At 37.2% G+C, this 17,809-nt stretch overlaps 1 protein-coding gene across 6 annotated transcripts in view; it reads right to left on the bottom strand.

The window, feature by feature from the left end:
* LOC102389419 (MDM2 binding protein) overlaps positions 1-17,809 on the bottom strand; it is a 77,272-nt gene that overhangs the window by 51,859 nt on the left and 7,604 nt on the right. For all 6 annotated transcript variants that reach the window (XM_025264938.3, XM_044928486.2, XM_006074690.4 and 3 more), the window contains 7 exons: positions 16,467-16,525; positions 14,771-14,915; positions 13,601-13,718; positions 12,569-12,703; positions 10,890-10,984; positions 10,007-10,079; positions 6,725-6,842 (listed from right to left, as the gene is read on the bottom strand). In XM_025264938.3, coding sequence (XP_025120723.3) covers positions 6,725-6,842; positions 10,007-10,079; positions 10,890-10,984; positions 12,569-12,703; positions 13,601-13,718; positions 14,771-14,915; positions 16,467-16,525 — 743 coding nt within the window. The remainder of the gene's footprint in view (positions 1-6,724; positions 6,843-10,006; positions 10,080-10,889; positions 10,985-12,568; positions 12,704-13,600; positions 13,719-14,770; positions 14,916-16,466; positions 16,526-17,809) is intronic.

Below are 17,809 nucleotides of genomic sequence, written 5' to 3' on the forward strand. Positions count from 1 at the left end.
GGAGCTCAGCTTTCCTCACAGTCCAACTCTCACATCCATACATGACCACTGGAAAAACCATACCCTTGACTATGTTTTTTTTTTATGATTTAGGTATGACCTAAATTTTGACTTTTTATCATTTAGGTATGATCTAAATCAAATCCCTTATGATTATACAGTAGAAGTGAGAAATAGATTTAAGGGACAAGATCTGATAGATAGAGTGCCTGATGAACTATGGATGGAGGTTCATGACATTGTACAGGAGACAGGGATCAAGACCATCCCCATGGAAAAGAAATGTAAAAAAGCAAAATGGCTGTCTGAGGAGGCCTTTCAAATAGCTATGAAAAGAAGAGCAGGGAAAAGCAAACAAGAAAAGGAAAGATATTCCCATTTGAATGTAGAGTTCCAAAGGATAGCAAGGAGAGATAAGAAAGCCTTCCTCAGCGATCAATGCAAAGAAATAGAGGAAAACAATAGAATGGGAAAGATTAGAGATCTCTTCAAGAAAATTAGAGATACCAAGGGAAGATTTCATGCAAAGATGGGCTCGATAAAGGACAGAAATGCTATGGACCTAACAGAAGCAGAAGATATTAAGAAGAGGTGGCAAGAATACACGGAAGAACTGTACAAAAAAGATCTTCACGACCCAGATATTCACGATGGTGTGATCATTCACCTAGAGCCAGACATCCTGGAATGTGAGGTCAAGTGGGCCTTAGGAAGCATCACTACGAACAAAGCTAGTGGAGGTGATGGAATTCCAGTTGAGCTATTCCAAATCCTGAAAGATGATGCTGTGAAAGTGCTGCACTCAGTATGCCAGCAAATGTGGAACTCAGCAGTGGCCACAGGACTGGAAAAGGTCAGTTTTCATTCCAATCCCAAAGAAAGGCAATGCCAAAGAATGCTCAAACTACCACACAACTGCACTCATCTCACACGCTAGTAAAGTAATGCTCAAAATTCTCCAAGCCAGGATTCAGCAATATGTGAACCGTGAACTTCCAGATGTTCAAGCTGGTTTTAGAAAAGGCAGAGGAACCAGAGATCAAATTGCCAACATCCACTGGATCATGGAGAAAGCAAGAGAATTCCAGAAAAACATCTATTTCTGCTTTATTGATGATGCCAAAGCCTTTGACTGTGTGGATCACAATAAACTGTGGACAATTCTGAAAGAGATGGGAATACCAGACCACCTGACCTGCCTCTTGAGAAACCTGTATGCAGGTCAAGAAGAAACAGTTAGAACTGGACATGGAACAACAGCCTGGTTCCAAATAAGAAAAGGAGTACGTCAAGGCTGTATAGTGTCACCCTACTTATTTAATTCATCTGCAGAGTACATCATGAGAAACGCTGGGCTGGAGGAAGCACAAGCTGGAATCAAGATTGCCCGGAGAAATATCAGTTAACCTCAGACATGCAGATAACACCACCCTTATGGCAGAAAGTGAAGAAGAACTAAAGAGCCTCTTGATGAAAGTAAAAGAGGAGAGTGAAAAAGTTGGCTTAAAGCTCAACATTCAGAAAACGAAGATCATGGCATCTGGTCCCATCACTTCATGGCAAATAGATGGAGAAACAGTGTCAGACTTTATTTTGGGGGGCTCCAAAATCACTGCAGATGGTGATTGCAGCCATAAAATTAAAAGATGCTTACTCCTTGGAAGGAAAGTTATGACCAACCTAGAGAGCATATTAAAAAGCAGAGATATTACTTTGCCAACAAAGGTCCGTCTAGTCAAGGCTATGGTTAATAGCCTTAAATATAGATAATAGTGAGAAACCGATAAATACTATTCTATCCCATCATTTCATGTAGTAAGGTGAAACTGACTCTTCTGCCATCCAGTAAGTCTATTTCTGACTTTGTTTTAGCATCCGCCAAAATCACCAGGTATACACATATTCCCTGTGAGCTGAGAAGGGTTAAAGTTGAATTTATTCATGAGTAGTTCAGTGCAATAAGCTACATTAACAATGTCTGTTCCTCAAAGAAGCCCTGTGTAAGGCTCTGTGAGGTCGTACACCCTGGAAGTATCCTCCACTTCACTTTCACCCTGCCAGCTAAAGGGATTTAAAATGATTTTTCAAAGGGCCTGCCTCATTTGGCTATAAATTTCACCAAGAAGAGGACCATGCTTCTATTTCCTCAAGTGTAAGAACCTTGCTGGACTCCCCGTTATTTCTCACACCTTGCACCATAATCTATATCATGTCATAAACTGTATTTCAATATCGATGTTAATGCCTATAATTTTTTCCAGTTTTCCGACAACCGTTTCCTCCACTATGCCTTAAATTCAGGTATTTCTAAAGGTTCTCGTTCTCCTCACGCTGTGTTTCTTCCTAGCCACGCCTACAGTGCCCACGGTCACCCCCACTCGTCCGTGGAGGGCTGTGGCATCGGTGGCGTCCCAGGGCTCAGAGCCTGACGGCCGCCTCCCTCTTGAGTCTGGCCCATGGTGAGAGGAGCTTTAACTAACAGAACACAGCAGAAGTAACACTCGGCCAGTTCCGGGAAGAAGCCTTAAAAAGTCCCGGCAGCCTCAATGTTTGCGTATCTTGGAATCTTGAGTCGTCATGTAAAAATCCTAGCTATGTGCTATGGAGATCACAGGAAAAAAGCACGTGGCAAGGAGAAGGCCCTGACAGCACATGGAGAAGCGCCCCCTTCCTGCGCCCATCTGAGGCCAACCCGCAAACAAGCCACCAGCTCAGTGACACCACAACTCAATCCGTGAGCGCTGGTGAGACGGGCAGGAGAGCTGCCCAGGTGAACCCTGCTCCAGCTATGAGCAAGTCAACTGTCTGCTCTTTGCAGCAAGTCGCTTAGGGTGCTGTTCTGTTTGAGTCTGGGAATTCTTCAGGCCAGAATACTGGAGTGGGTAGCCTTTCTCCAGGGGACAATTTTCAACCCAGGGATCAAACCCAGGTCTCCTGCAAGAGGCAAATTTGGAGTATCTCCAATGCAAGTTTGGCACTGGAGTACAAAATGAAGCAAGGCAAAGGCTAACACAGTTTGCCCAAGAGAACATACTGGTCATAGCAAACACACTCTTCCAATAACACAAGAGAAGACAAGACAAAGACAAGGGAGCTGACTATGGCTCAGATCATGAACTCCTTATTGCCAAATTCAGACTTAAATTGAAGAAAGTAGGGAAAGCCACTGGACCATTCACATATGACCTAAATCAAATCCCTTACGATTATACAGTGGAAGTGACAAATAGATTCAAGGGGTTAGATCTAACAGACAGAGAGCCTGAAGAGCTATGGACGGAGGTTTGTGACATTGTACACAAGACAGGGATCAAGACCATCCTCAGGAAAAAGAAATGGAAAAAGGCAAAATGGTAGTCTGAGGAAGCCTTACAAATAGCTGAGAAAGGAAGAGAAGTTAAAGACAAAGGACAAAAGGAAAGATATACTCATTTGAATGCAGAATTCCAAAAAATAGCAAGGAGAGATAAGAAAGCCTTCCTCAGTGATCAATGCAAAGAAATAGAGGAAAACAATAAAATGGGAAAGACTACAGATCTCAAGAAAATTCAACATACCAAGGGAACATTTCATGAAAAGATTGGCTCAATAAAGGACAGAAATGGTATGGACCTAACAGAAGCAGAAGATATTAAGAAGAGGTGGCAACAATACACAGAAGAACTGTACAAAATAGATTTTCATGACTCAGAAAACTACGATGGTGTGATCACTCACCTAGAGCCAGACATCCCAGAGTCTGAGTAAAGTGGGCTATAGGAAGCATCACTACAAACAAAGCTAGTGGAGGTGATGGAATTCCAGTTGAGCTATTTCAAGTCCTAAAAGACGAAGTTGTGAAAGTGCTGCACTCGATATGCCAGCAAATTTGGAAAATTCAGCAGTGGCCACAGGACTGGGAAAGGTCAGTTTTCATTCCAATCCCCAAGAAAGGAAGCTCCAAAGAATGCTCAACTACACACAATTGCACTCATCTCACACGCTAATAAAGTAACGCTAAAATTCTCCAAGCCAGGCTTCAACAGTACATGAACTTCCAGGTATTCAAGCTGGATTTAGAAAAAGCAGAGGACCCAGAGATCAAACTGCCAACATTCGCTGGATCATGGAAAAAGCAAGAGAGTTCCAGAAAAACATCTACTTCTGTTTTATTGACTACACCAAAACCTTTGACTATGTGGATCACAACAAACTGTGGAAAATTCTTGAACAGATAAGAATACCACACCACCTTACCTGCCTCTTGAGAAACCTGTATGCAGGTTAGGAAGCAACAGTTTAGAACTGGACATGGAACAACAACAGACTGGTTCCAAATCGGGAAAGAAGTACATCAAGGCTGTATATTGTCACCCTGCTTATTTAAATTATATGCAAAGTACATCATGAGAAACGCTGGGCTGGATGAAGCACAAGCTGGAATCAAGACTGCCGGGAGAAATATCAATAACCTCAGATATGCAGATGACACCACCCTTTTGGTAGAAAGTGAAGAGGAACTAAAGAGCCTCTTGATGAAAGAGGAGAGTGAAAAAGTTGGCTTCAAGCTCAACATTCAGAAAACTAAGATCATGGCATCTGGTCCCATCCCTTCATGGCAAGTAGATGGGGAAACAGTGCAAACAGTGGCTGACTTTATTTTTCTGGGCTCCAAAATCAAGGCAGATGGTGACGGCAGCCATGAAATTAGAAGATGCTTACTCCTTGGAAGGAAAGTTATGACCAACCTAGACAGCATACTAAAAAGCAGAGACATTACTCTTCCAACAAAGGTCCGTCTATTCAAAGCTATGGTTTTTCCAGTAGTCATGTATGGATGTAAGAGTTGGATTATAAAGAAAGCTGAACACCAAAGAATTGATGCTTTTGAACTGTGGTGTTGGAGAAGACTCTTGAGAGTTCCTTGGACTGCAAGGATATCCAACCAGTCCATCCTAAAGGAGATCAGTCCTGAATATTCATTGGAAGGACTGACTGATGCTAAAGCTGAAACTCTAATACTTTGGCCACCTGATGGGAAGAACTGACTCACTGAGAAAGACCCTGATGCTGGGAAAGACCGAGGGCAGGAGGAGAGGAGGACGACAGAGGATGAGATGGTTGGATGGCATCACCGACTCAAGGGACATGAGTTTGAGCAAGCTCCAGGTGTTGGTGATGGACAGGGAAGCCTGGCACACTACAGTCCATGGGGTCACAAAGAGTCAGACATGACTGAGTGACTGAACTCAAGTGAAGTAGGGTGACTTTTAAAATAGGTAAACAAAACAGCCGGTAAGCTAAACTCTAAATCTCTTGCTCTGATGACTCACTGAGATATACATCTAAAACTTTAAACTCTAGCTTTAACTCTCTACATAAATACTATGTGCATTTCAAATTCAACATTTGCTAACATGTATTTCAATATCTCACCTATAAAGTACTGGGGAAGCCACTGATTGTAAAACTGTATTCCTTGGCATTCTAGGGCTCTAGAGTATCTCTGCAGCTTTCCTGGTCAATAATCTGCCTGCAATACAGGAGAGGTAGAAGACGCAGGCTCAATCCCTGGGTTGGGAAGATCCCCTGGAGAAGGAAAAGGCAAGCCATCCAGTATTCTTGCCTGAAGAATTCCAAGGACAGAGGAGCCTGGCGGGCTACCGTCCATGGGGGCACAAAGAGTTGGACACAGCTCAGCACGAGCACTTGACTTGAGAGCATGTCCAGAGATTACAGCAGGGCAGACACGCGTCTGCAGTCCTACCACAGCATGGAGCACAACAGCTAATCATAAGTGCAGAATTAAATTAAACAAAAGAAAGAAGTGAAAGTCGCTCAGTCGTGTCCAAGTCTTGGCAACCCCATGGACTGTATAGTCCATGGAAATCTCCAGCCCAGAATACTGGAGTGGGCAGCCTTTCCCTCTTCCAGGGGATCCTCCCTACCCAGGGACTGAACCCAGGGCTCCCACATTGCCGGTGGATTCTTTACCAGCTGAGTCACAAGGCCCAGTCCACAGCATTGTCCAATTGGAATAGACGCTGGCGAAGAGTACAGAGGAACACACTTTGGTGATGTGACTTTGGACAAGTGACTTTAACATCTGTCCCACCATTACTTCATGAAATATTAGTTTGGATTTAAATAATCTGAATTTATAATAGAAACTAATGACATCTTGAATGTAATAGATTATTAGAGGCCTGGGTTCAAATCCTTGGAGATGTTAACAGAGCTATTAACTGGAAGAGACAGGATTTGAAACAAGATTCTGCCAATTAATAGCTCTGTAATTTCTCCAAGCCCCAATTTTCCGTATCTGTTAAATGGGTATAAATGCAATTTCACAAGGTTAGTATAAAATTTAAATGAATCAAGATTTCTAAAGTACTTAGAATAGTGCACAGCATATAAAAAGTTGTTAAATAGATTCTATTAATTTCGTCATAAAATTGTAACCACAAGTTTATTTCCTGAAATGGCTCTAAGAAACCCATGTTCAATATAATTAGCTATCTAATTAACCAAGATTTCTGTCTTTTGAACACTGATATTTTATGAATGAATTAAGGTTGTTGTATATATGTTGCAGTAGGTTGTTAGATAAAAAAAAAATCTTAATATGATACAGGTCTTTCTTAATTAGTAGTAATAACGTATTTTCTCATGAAGAAGTGTTATCTGTATTTCAGATTTGATATGTACATTATTTATGTTACACCATGAAAACTGGACTGCTTACCACCGATTGTCCTAGGCTTTCTAGCCATATATTCCTTCCATCTTCTTGAACTGAGCTGGCTGGGAGGAGGAGTAAGTATGCTACCAATGGTGCACGGCAACACAAACAGAGCACCAGCCTGGATAAAACAGAACACACTTTTAGTGACTGCACACAGAAAGCAACTGTAAAAGGGTGTCACCTGACAATTCTCTACTCACATTTCATCGACATAACACACCTTTAATAACACTCTCTCCCAAAAATTTCACTATAAAAACTAAAAAAAACAAAAACCCAAAACACGGCCTCACCTCTACCAAAAAAGTAAAAGCCAAAAAACATAGAAAGGTATTCAGCTATAGGTATTCCTTTTCCTTCCACTGAGTCATATATCTGAAAACCATATTTACAATATTTGATTCAAGTTTAGGTTGTGGGTATAATTTCTTTGTCTATCTGCAAATCAATGCTGCTAAGTCACTTCCGTTGTGTCCAACTCTGTGCGACCCCATAGACGGCAGCCCACCAGGCTCCCCCGTCCCTGGGATTCTCCAGGCAAGAACACCGGAGTGGGTTGCCATTTCCTTCTCCAGTGCATGAAAGTGAAAAGTGAAAGTGAAGTCGCTCAGTCGTGTCTGACTTTTAGCAACCCCATGGACGGCAGCCCACCAGGCTCCTCCGTCCATGGGATTTTCCAGGCAAGAGTACTGGAGTGGGGTGCCATTGCCTTCTCCGGCAAATCAATGAGAGGCCACAAATTCTATCTGTCCTCAAAAGATTCTGGTCACACTAAGCCATAATTTTATAAATTTGAGTCTAAATGGATTATTGTTCTGGCTTCAAAATTAGAATCAAAAGGCAATTTCATAACTTCTGTTCCTAGATATCAGAGACTTAATGCTAACAGATATAAAATTCAGAGAAACCATGAATCTATGCCAGAAAACATACAGCAGTGTCCAACTGATTTATGAGCAAGCTCAACTTAGTCATCCTCATATTCCCATGGCTGGGTTCACAGATGTTCATTAAATATTTGTTCCCCCAAACCCAACATAACATATTTAGGTAAATTCTCAATTTGATTAAGCACTGAACAATACAAATTGCAACCCTGAAAGCTGTACTCTGCCTGTTGTTTTAGAAATGTAAGCTACAAAATCAGCACATCTCGATATATACTTTTTTTTAAATTTGGGTGAAATTTAGGCACGAGGCATCTCAAATCTAAAGCAAAGTCACTTTTAATTGTCTTTGGTAGACAGATGGGTTACACGAGATATGTGATACAAAGTTAATTAACACTTTTTGCTGCTATTTATTATTTTTCCTTACGTATTCTTAACAATTATAAAAATAAGTCTACCGGAGCATAGTAAGGTAGGTAAAATTAAATATGCTTACTTTCCTTTATTATTATAGCCATAATCTTTTTAAGTCAAGTATATTCTACATACTCAAGATTAGACATTAAAATAAAAATATTTAGGAAAATAATCATTAATTCTAAAAGATATATGTTTAATTTTCTAAACATTAAGTCCTAGTTCTTCCTCCTTGCATAAAGAAGACTTCTTAGCCCAAAATGCATGACAAGACCATCTGGCCCAAAGGGCAGACAAAGCTGTAATGTTAGTATGCCAGATCAGAGTCCAGTTATAGTTTAACAATTATATGACCGTTAAAATTATAGTTACAGCTTAACAACGTAGAGATGCTAAACACAGTTCAAAGCATAACTTATACCCTGGTATACATATCCTGATCCACCATCCAGATAAATAACCACATTTCTGAGACAGCCTATTTTTGATTAAACATTTACTACAAAAATGAAAATAAACATTTCTAAATCACATACGCTATAATTTCCTACAAAATAAATATATGTCGATAGTTTACACTATACTGAGAACAAACTTGGATCCTGATAAGCCGTGCTCACTCCTACACTAATCCTTAGATAGACTCTGAGAGACCTGAGAATGATGCTTTTAGTTTCACCTTCTATTTCAAAATTTAAGACAACGTTTCAAACCCCTTTCAAGAGGCAAACACCAAACAAGCAGGCACTAATATGACAATCATCATTTTAGCCTTATAAATTCTCCTCTTTAACAAAAATGTTCCTGCCCGTATGATTAATAGATATTATGATTCCCTAACAATTTTATCTTGCCTTTTTCTAATCTAATAAGTATTCCTCTAAAAGGTTTTTATTTTTATTCTGGGGATAATCAAACATCCTTTTTAAGCTCAGAAGTCGACTTAGGATCACATAAATCACTAGAATTTCAGCACTATGATAGCTTCCCAAGGAGGGACCTTGTCCACTTTATTCTCTCCAGTACCTGCAACAAGCAAATGGCAGGCAGTCCAAAAAAAAAGAATAAATAAATGAAAACCATGGTATAAAGCACTAGGATTATTTCGAGCAATGAGCATCCAATTTAAAATTTTCTTTCAAAAAATGTAAAAAACTAATTTTAACCCAATGTAAAAGGACAATGAACTGTTTCACATTTACAGATCTATCAGCCAAATTACATAATCTATGTTTCCAAAAATTATCCCTTTTGCTGCATTAAAGTAGGAACATATATTTAAAGATCCAATATTTGTCCTTGACTGATAAAGTACAGTCCAATATTCTATAGCCATTGCCCAAGAAACAATAAAAATGACAATCTAATACAACAAATTTAAAATAAAACAACTGAAAATATGACATGAATAGATACCAAGAGTTTAGCTGTCTTCTAGGATTGGTCTTGCCTATCTTCAATAGATGGATTAATAATTACTTTATACCTGTGCCAAATTACAGGTATATGCTTGATTTTGACTTGAAACATTATCTATAAAACTAAGGACTAAAGATTTCATTGTAACTTCAAAAAGAGGGTATCTAGAGCTTTATACGTTTCGGGAAAATGTTTCACTTAAGTGTGTCTATCATCTGGGCCATATAAGTATCTTGCCACAGAACTGAAATCACATGTGAAAGGAGTAGGTTAACAAAAATCTAACATAGACTAAAACTTTAAAGCAATTACCAATCATGAAGCTGATTTTTGAAAATCTCTTCTAAAAAAAACAAAAATCACTTCCTGTCTGCAGTGGACTTGAGTTATAAAAAGTCCAAAATATTTTAATATGAATTAGGACCAAAACAATGTGTTATGTGAAAGAAACCAAATCATCACACAAAGACAGATGAAAAAAACATATATTCCTTTTTCTCACACATCTGTAAATACTGAGTTTAACACAAAACAAACAAAACCCCACTTTCTATACCTCGCCACACAGGGAAGAAATCTGCTCCAACAGCAACCTGGAGGTCTGCTTGGTACTGTTTTTTGTCAATCCCCTGTACTAAGGAGTTAAAGAAATGACAGAATGGTTAGCTATCAAATAATTTAACTCCCTAAAATAAGTTTGATCCTCCAACTCACAAGATGTTTAAATTCATTTATTAAAAATTTTAAGCTGCAGGAACTCAGAATTACTCCTCTCCTTAAGGACAATTATTTTTCTGATTCTGAAGATACGCCAAGAAGTAGGGATACTGCAAACTATTAGAACCAGAAATTTTAAAAACTGGAGCTTCTGAATAAAAATTCAAGAACACTGTATGTACTACTGTTTCATTTCCAATCAATAACAAATTCTTTTTATACAAAATATTGTTATTAGGTATATTCTTAAAACATCTTAAGATATATTTTCTTTAAAAAGATTCTAAAAATGCTGAATATTTGTAGACAAATGTGATGGCATTTATATTTACTTAGGTATTTAAAACAATACAGTAGAATAGCACTTTTATCTATCCTGTCAATGTCAAGAGAAACATCTGAACCTTCTAATAGTATATAAATTATTTTGTTTTTCTTCATAGATTCCTAACATTTTTCCCTCTTCCCTACCCCACAAATGAGTGATAATTTCAGGAAGTCTTCTGCCTATCCTAAAGGCATAAATATACTACCTGAAGGAAGATTCTTTTTTGCAAGTTGTAGAACTTCTCTTAAAACAATGGCAATGAAAGGTATACTGATATTATAAAAAAAAGAAACACAAAAGTACGGCCAAATATTTAAATGTGGTAGTACCAGGAAAAAACTCTACTTGACACAGAAAATGTGATCTATGATGAACATGTAAATGAAAAGGATACAACTCAAATTCAATGTCCGACATATAGCAGGAGGGTAGATCTGATAATTTTATCATCTGCACAAATTCTAAAGCAGGGCCGTAATAATGAAAAACCTAAAAAAAGAAAATAAAATTATGTAAGTTTTTAAATACCAGGAATAAAATGAAAGTGAACAAATTAGTGATCAGGTTTTAAACCTTTAAAATTGGTCTTAAAAAGACAGTATTTATACATTATGCAAGCCAAACACTTCATTCTCTATAACAGACAAGAATTTCTTCCATTTCAATTCTAGCTTTCAGAGTGGAGAGATAAACATGGAGATTTCCTAGAAAGGAAAATTTCTAGAAAGAGTTTACAGGAAGAAGTCTAAAAAGAGGTAAGCAACAGAGGACAAGAGTTCTCAACTTATCCTGTTTATCTCTAGCTAGACAGACAGATAAGCCAGGAGGCTAGGTTACTGAAGTGGGTCCGAAAAACTGAGAAAGAAAAAGAAAAGACACACCAGAAAAGGCAGAGGAACCAGAGAACAAATTGCCAACATCTGCTGGTATGCTGAGATTAAAAACAAAAAAAAAATCTTTGGAGAAAATACCAAAGTAATTAAAGAAAGAACTAGTGAAACCAAGATGCTAATTAACAAAGCAAGCTCCACTCAAAGAAGTAAGATTAAGGATTTCTTTGGGTAGAGTCTAAAACTAAACCAAGAGTGAGCTAGTGAAAAGGGTATCTCCAAGGTTGGGGTTAGCGTACTTAATAGAAAGTGCAATGAAAAGCAAAAACATCTTCAAACAATACAAAATTTTAAACTTGCAGAAATCTGAGTAATTTTACCATATGTGATTATGTATATGTATGTGTGTGTATACACAAAAATAAACACACATAGTGTGTATTTATATAAAGATCTGTATACTCAAGGGTATAGTTTTTTCAGTAGTCATATGAGAGGTGGGTCATAAAGAAAGCTGAGTGCCGAAGTATTGATGCTTTTGAACTGTGGTGTTGGAGGAGACTCTTGAGAGTCCCTTGGACAGCAAAAAGATCAAACCAGTCAATCCTAAAGGAAATCAATCCGAAATATTCATCAGAAGGACTAATGCTGAAGCTTCAATACTTTGGCCACCTGATGCAAAGAGCTGACTCATTAGAAAAGGCCCCGATGCTGGGAAAGACTGAAGGCAGAAGGGGCGACAGAGGGTGAGATGGTTGGAGGCAACACCAACTCAACTGACATGAGTTCGAGCAAGTTCTGGGATTGGTGACAGACCGGGAAGCCTGGTGTGCTGCAGTCCATGAGGTCACAGAGCCAGACATGACTGAGTGCCTGAACTGATGCATGCGTTTGTGTGTGTGAACACAGAGACAGAGAGATCAAAGCCTGTTCTCTTTCCACTGTGTCATGCTCCCTTCAAACTGAATCCTAGAGAGCTCACATGGTAAAGTTCAAACCTGAAGTGGTTTCAGGCCTATACTGACCTAACATTAGGATCATTTCATTTTGAAAAGAATCTAAAACAGTGATAGTTTTGCCAATATTCAATGCTGATAACACAGTATAATTTAAGAACAATTATAATAAAAGTTGTGTGAGTGAGCACACTTAAGCACATATATTAGCTAAGTTAACTGAAGATTCAAATGTATCTTATAACAATATTTATGAATGAAGGATTGCAAAAACAAACACAGATTACCTTTGGCAAAATATCTTTATCCTTTGATGGTATTATCTTTTTGTCAAGAAAGCAAGTTTTTAAATTAGATGTACTAAAATTCTTAGGTGTGACTCCCTTTAAACAAAATTCAGGAAAACTAATTTCACTTCCAAACTGAAAAGAAACGAAGAGAGCACAGTTACAGGCATCATGAATTAAGTTACGAAGATTAAAGCATCTTATTGCAACATAAAAGTTGAGAGAAAAACCATATATAAATTCATTTTTGATTCCTCAGCTCAAAATGCAACTCTTCCATTTATGTATACATCATTCGTATTTCAACTTACACATGAATTTTTCATGAAACGCTCTCCTTGGCCTTTCACTAGCCCACAAGAGTATATTAAGCCCATTCTCTGGAACCACAGGGGCTTCCTTGATGATTCAAATGGTTAAGAATCTGCCTGCAGTGCAGGAGACTGGGGTTCGATCCCTGGGTTATTAGGAAGATCCCCTGGAGAAAGGAATGGCAACCCACTCCAGTATTCTCGCCTAGAGAATCCCATGGACAGAGGTGCCTGGCGGGCTACAGTCCATGGAGTCCCAAAGAACTGGACACAACTGAGCAACTAAGCATAATAGACTGAAATACATCAAATACCAGAAATACTTATTTCAACGTGGATACAACTTACATGCAATTAAATAAAGCAGTGTGGACAAACATGAACTCAACTAATGTTAAAAGCTATGTTTGAAAATAATGTTACATTCTAGAATTGCAGTGCCCATAACAATCATAGAGACTTAAATTTAAATAAAGTGAAAAATTCAGTTCTGTGTTTGAAGTAGTCACATAGAAAGTTCTAGTAGCAACATGAAGCCAGTGGGCTACTGTTCTGTATAAATTCAGAACGTTTCTATTAATGGAGAAGTTCTGTTGAGATAAGTGTTTTTCCAGGACATCTTCAAATGGTACGTTTTCACTAGGATTCATTAATATTATCTGTGTTGTAAATAAAGTTGAAAGGCCTGCTTTGTAAACTGGGATAACAGAAATCCACTTACCTTCCTCTCCCATATCTGAATCTTTCCCCTCCATAGCTCCTTTGAATCAATAGCATTTCTGAGATCTTCAAAAGATACAGTATTAGCAGAAAGGTATTCTGCAATTTTCTGATAATTTCTATAAATAAAAAGTTCATGATAATTCAATACAGGCTTTTAAATTTGACTTAGATTTAATCGTTATAGTTAACTACAAGCTAAATAAGTAAAATGTAAAGATTATATTTCTGCTTTTATCTACTAATATAGAACGTTCATTAAATCAGTCTCTGGAGAAGTTTCCAGCATATGTTCATTTAATCTCAACATCACCATGAATTACGAATAATTATCCTTAATGCTATAGATGAATAGATTTTCCTATTGTTATTTACTGGCTTTAACATATCAGATACACACATATGTACACACATATACAGACAGAAAGAATTAAATTCTTATCTTCAAAAGAACTGCCTTCCTAAACTGTTGCCACAACAGTTCTGTATGAAATTCCTTAATAGCACTGACAGATTGTCCTGACTATATGCATTCCAGTTCCTCCCTGTATTTCAATGAAAAAGACCACATCTCACTTTTCTAATTCCCCAGTACACACTGCTGTGCTTGGCATGATGACAGTGGCCAATAGACAGCTGCTGAATGAAGAGAATCATGAAGTGAACAAACCCAACACCTATTTAAGGATCAAAACTATAATACACAGTTGATCCTTACTCAAGTGTCTAAGACACAACAGTATATATTTATTTCTACATTGCACATAAAACAAAAAAAACCCATGACATTATAAATCCAGTGTATCCATACACCCATGGCATTTATCATGGTGCTCACTGGACAATACAAACCTATTTAAAAATACACAATGTGTTTGGAGAATAATGCTCAATAACGGTTCAAAAACAGTATCCATAATATCTACTAAAAACTTAAAACTTCTGAGAAATATAAAGTATGAAATAAGGAAAATCTAAGTCCTTCTCAATGAAAAAAACTCTAATTGCAGTAGGACATATTGGGTTGGTCAAAAAGTTTTAGTTTTCCCATAAGATGTTGCTTTCTTGGCCACCCCCATAAAACTCACATTTTTAAAAATCTTCAAATGCTGGGTCTATTAAAAGCAGGGTACCAAGTTAACTGTAAAAACAAATAGCACAGATAGCTTACATTTCACAATGATCTCCTGCTATAGTAATTTTTGCTGAATACCATTCCTTCAAATGTTTTAATGCTCCTACAGCAGGCAAACAGTCTCTCAGTTTTGGAGGATCTTTGTCAGAAGGCAACAGTATTATATCTATCATTGCTCTACCTAGGAAGAAAAAAAGGCATTTTTATAATTTTTTTTACATTTTTATTTTGGAGCACAGTTGATTAAGTCTAACTTTTTAAAGACGTGAGACCTGAAATGCCTCAAAACAGTATCCTGGACAATTGAATTTTATGTTTATTTAGAAGATGAAGAAGGATTTTAACTTTAATTTCTGAAATTCTTCAAAACAACACACATCTTTAGGAGTTTGAAATTTTTAAATGTTCATCACTTGATTTAAAGCCATGTTACCTTGAAATAGCTAGCATATGCCAGAAAAACAATGAACTATATCATAATCACTTGCCAATTATGTGCCAGTGGTTAATAATATATTGCTTGTGAGATCATCAACACTATTGTTGTTCTGAACAGAGGGAAAAAAACGTGCAATTCATTATGCTCTTCTATACTTAATTTTGTTACACAAAAGGGAATGAATTAGTGTAAAACTGTAATGCTCAAATAAATTATTTCTCTTTTTAAAGAACAATAAAACACTCAGAAAATTCAATTATACTGACAATATCACTGGTTCCTGAGAAAGAAGGTTAACTTCATGAAACTTTAAATTTTATAAAATGATAAATTTTACTGAAGGACAAGAAAAATCAAAATCAAACAGAAACCAAAGTATTTCAATTTGCCAAAATAGCAACTCTACATTTCATATTTTGAACTTCATAGAAAAAATTGATGCTTATTTGTCGATGTATTCAGCTATTTTCCATATAAGATCTTTTATGCTAAAATACAATCCTGAATATAAGGATTAGATTGTGAGCTAAAGTCCTTTATGATAATCACATATACTTTACTTATCACTGCATACTCAGCTCCCAGTACAATGCCTGATACATGACAGACACAACAAACACCTGCTTAATATCTGACTCCAATAACGAAAATATTCAGAAAACTCTTTAAAAGTATTTGTGGATGCCAAAGTATATCAAATTTTTGATGAATCAAGTAATTGATTCATCTTAAGAAAGATTTAAGATAAAACAGTTTTAAGAATAAATACAGTATTTCATAAAATACGCTTCCCATTACAGGAAAAGAAAATGAACTGCAGAAAAAAACTGAGTCACGGGCTTCTCCCACTGCACGCCTTTCTATATGACAGCACGGACACGGCTGACTGCACACCATCGAAGACTGCCGCCCAAGTGACCTACGCTGAAGGATTTCTTTCTCCAGGAGTTGCCATGGGACAAGCGTTCTAAAGAACATTGTGGAGAACAATGGTAGACAGTAGAAAGATTCTTCTTCAGTAATAACTGAAGAAGGAGACAGACGAGTATTTAATTTTATAAGTTCTAATTTTTGTCTAAGTAAATGAAAACAATTAAGAAAGCTAATATCTCAACAATGTATTTTATTAAAGTAGTGGAGCATGTTTTTTTTCACAACTTCAAATAAAAATCATTTTTCATTTTGAATTTAAAAATAAGAAGTGAGAACACAAGCATAAAGACTGAGTTTATCGTTCATTCACACACAATGTAAGATAAGATACAAATACTGAAAGTAGCCATAAGGTATTACCAGGAGCAGGAAGCTTGTCTGATAACTGATGCAAACTTTCTGCAGATTCTTCATAAAGGCTAAAACAAAAGAGAAAGTAGAAAAAAAAAGTTATATACAATCATAATTAGGTCATATTAATCAAATGGATCTCTGTGCCAGACACAATATTAAGTATGTTAGCATTATCTCATTTGATCTTCATGACAATTCCATGAGGCAATACTCTTAATACTATTTTTATCCTCACTTTAAATAATTCAATTAAAGTTCACATCAGTAGTAGGTATGAAAGCTAGGATCCAAACCCTGAATCAAGTTCCAAGCTACACTCCCCAAACAAACAACAGTAACAAGGGGGGAAACCCTACCTAAATTATATCTAGTACATTAAATATAAGTCATAACTTGTAGATCAAACATTCTTCTGAACCCTACAAAGTAAGATATTCCTAAGTGTCTAAAAAAGAAGGCTACTGCTTTTCTCTGAATGACATAAAACAGATGACAGGAAAATATGACACTCTCGTTCAATTCTTTAAAATCTATTAAAAATCTATTAGTTTTATCCATATAATGAATTTTTCTCAAAATAGCTTATTATATAGCATAAAGGTACTTGAATCTTTTATTATAAACTCACCATTGTTTAAAAAACTTAAGACATCTTATGGTAAAGTGCAGTTTTCAAGCTCCCTCTTGTGGAAATAGTTATTAAGTTACTTGCTAGAAACAACTATTTTAGCACTCACCATCGTGGACAGCGCTGAGAAAACATGGAATGGTAAAAGCCCTAAGGCTGGAAGGCAGCTTAGAAATCATCTAAAAGGATCTCAGCACTTTACAGATGAGACAGTAAACACCAGAGAAGTTCAGTGACTGGCCCAAGGTCAAGACCACTTCTACCAGCCTCCATTTCAATGCCCTTTCTAAACGTCTACATCTCCCCTCATTAATCAGTATAAACAAATATGATTTGAAAACAGGAAAACTCGAAGTCTGCAATAATTTATAGAAGTATAATACATGAATATTAAAATAAGCAAAAGTAGTTTTTTGTAATGAAGTATTACACAAGACCAAAATGACTAGTGGGCTTCCCTTGTAGCTCAGTTGGGAAAGAATCTGCCTGCAAAGCAGGAGACCTGGGTTCGATTCCTGGGTTGGGAAGATCCCCTGGAGAACGAAATGGCAACCCACTCCAGTATTCTTGCCTGGAGAATCCCATGGACAGAGGAGCCTGGCCGGCTACAGTCCATGGGATCGCAAGAGTCGGACACTACTTAGCAACTAAACCACCACCAGAGACAGTGTACTTCATGAAGAAAAAAATAATGACAACTCACATTACCTAAATCACCATA

Source organism: Bubalus bubalis, chromosome 15 (assembly GCF_019923935.1).
Source record: "Bubalus bubalis isolate 160015118507 breed Murrah chromosome 15, NDDB_SH_1, whole genome shotgun sequence".
Classification (NCBI taxonomy): domain Eukaryota; kingdom Metazoa; phylum Chordata; class Mammalia; order Artiodactyla; family Bovidae; genus Bubalus; species Bubalus bubalis.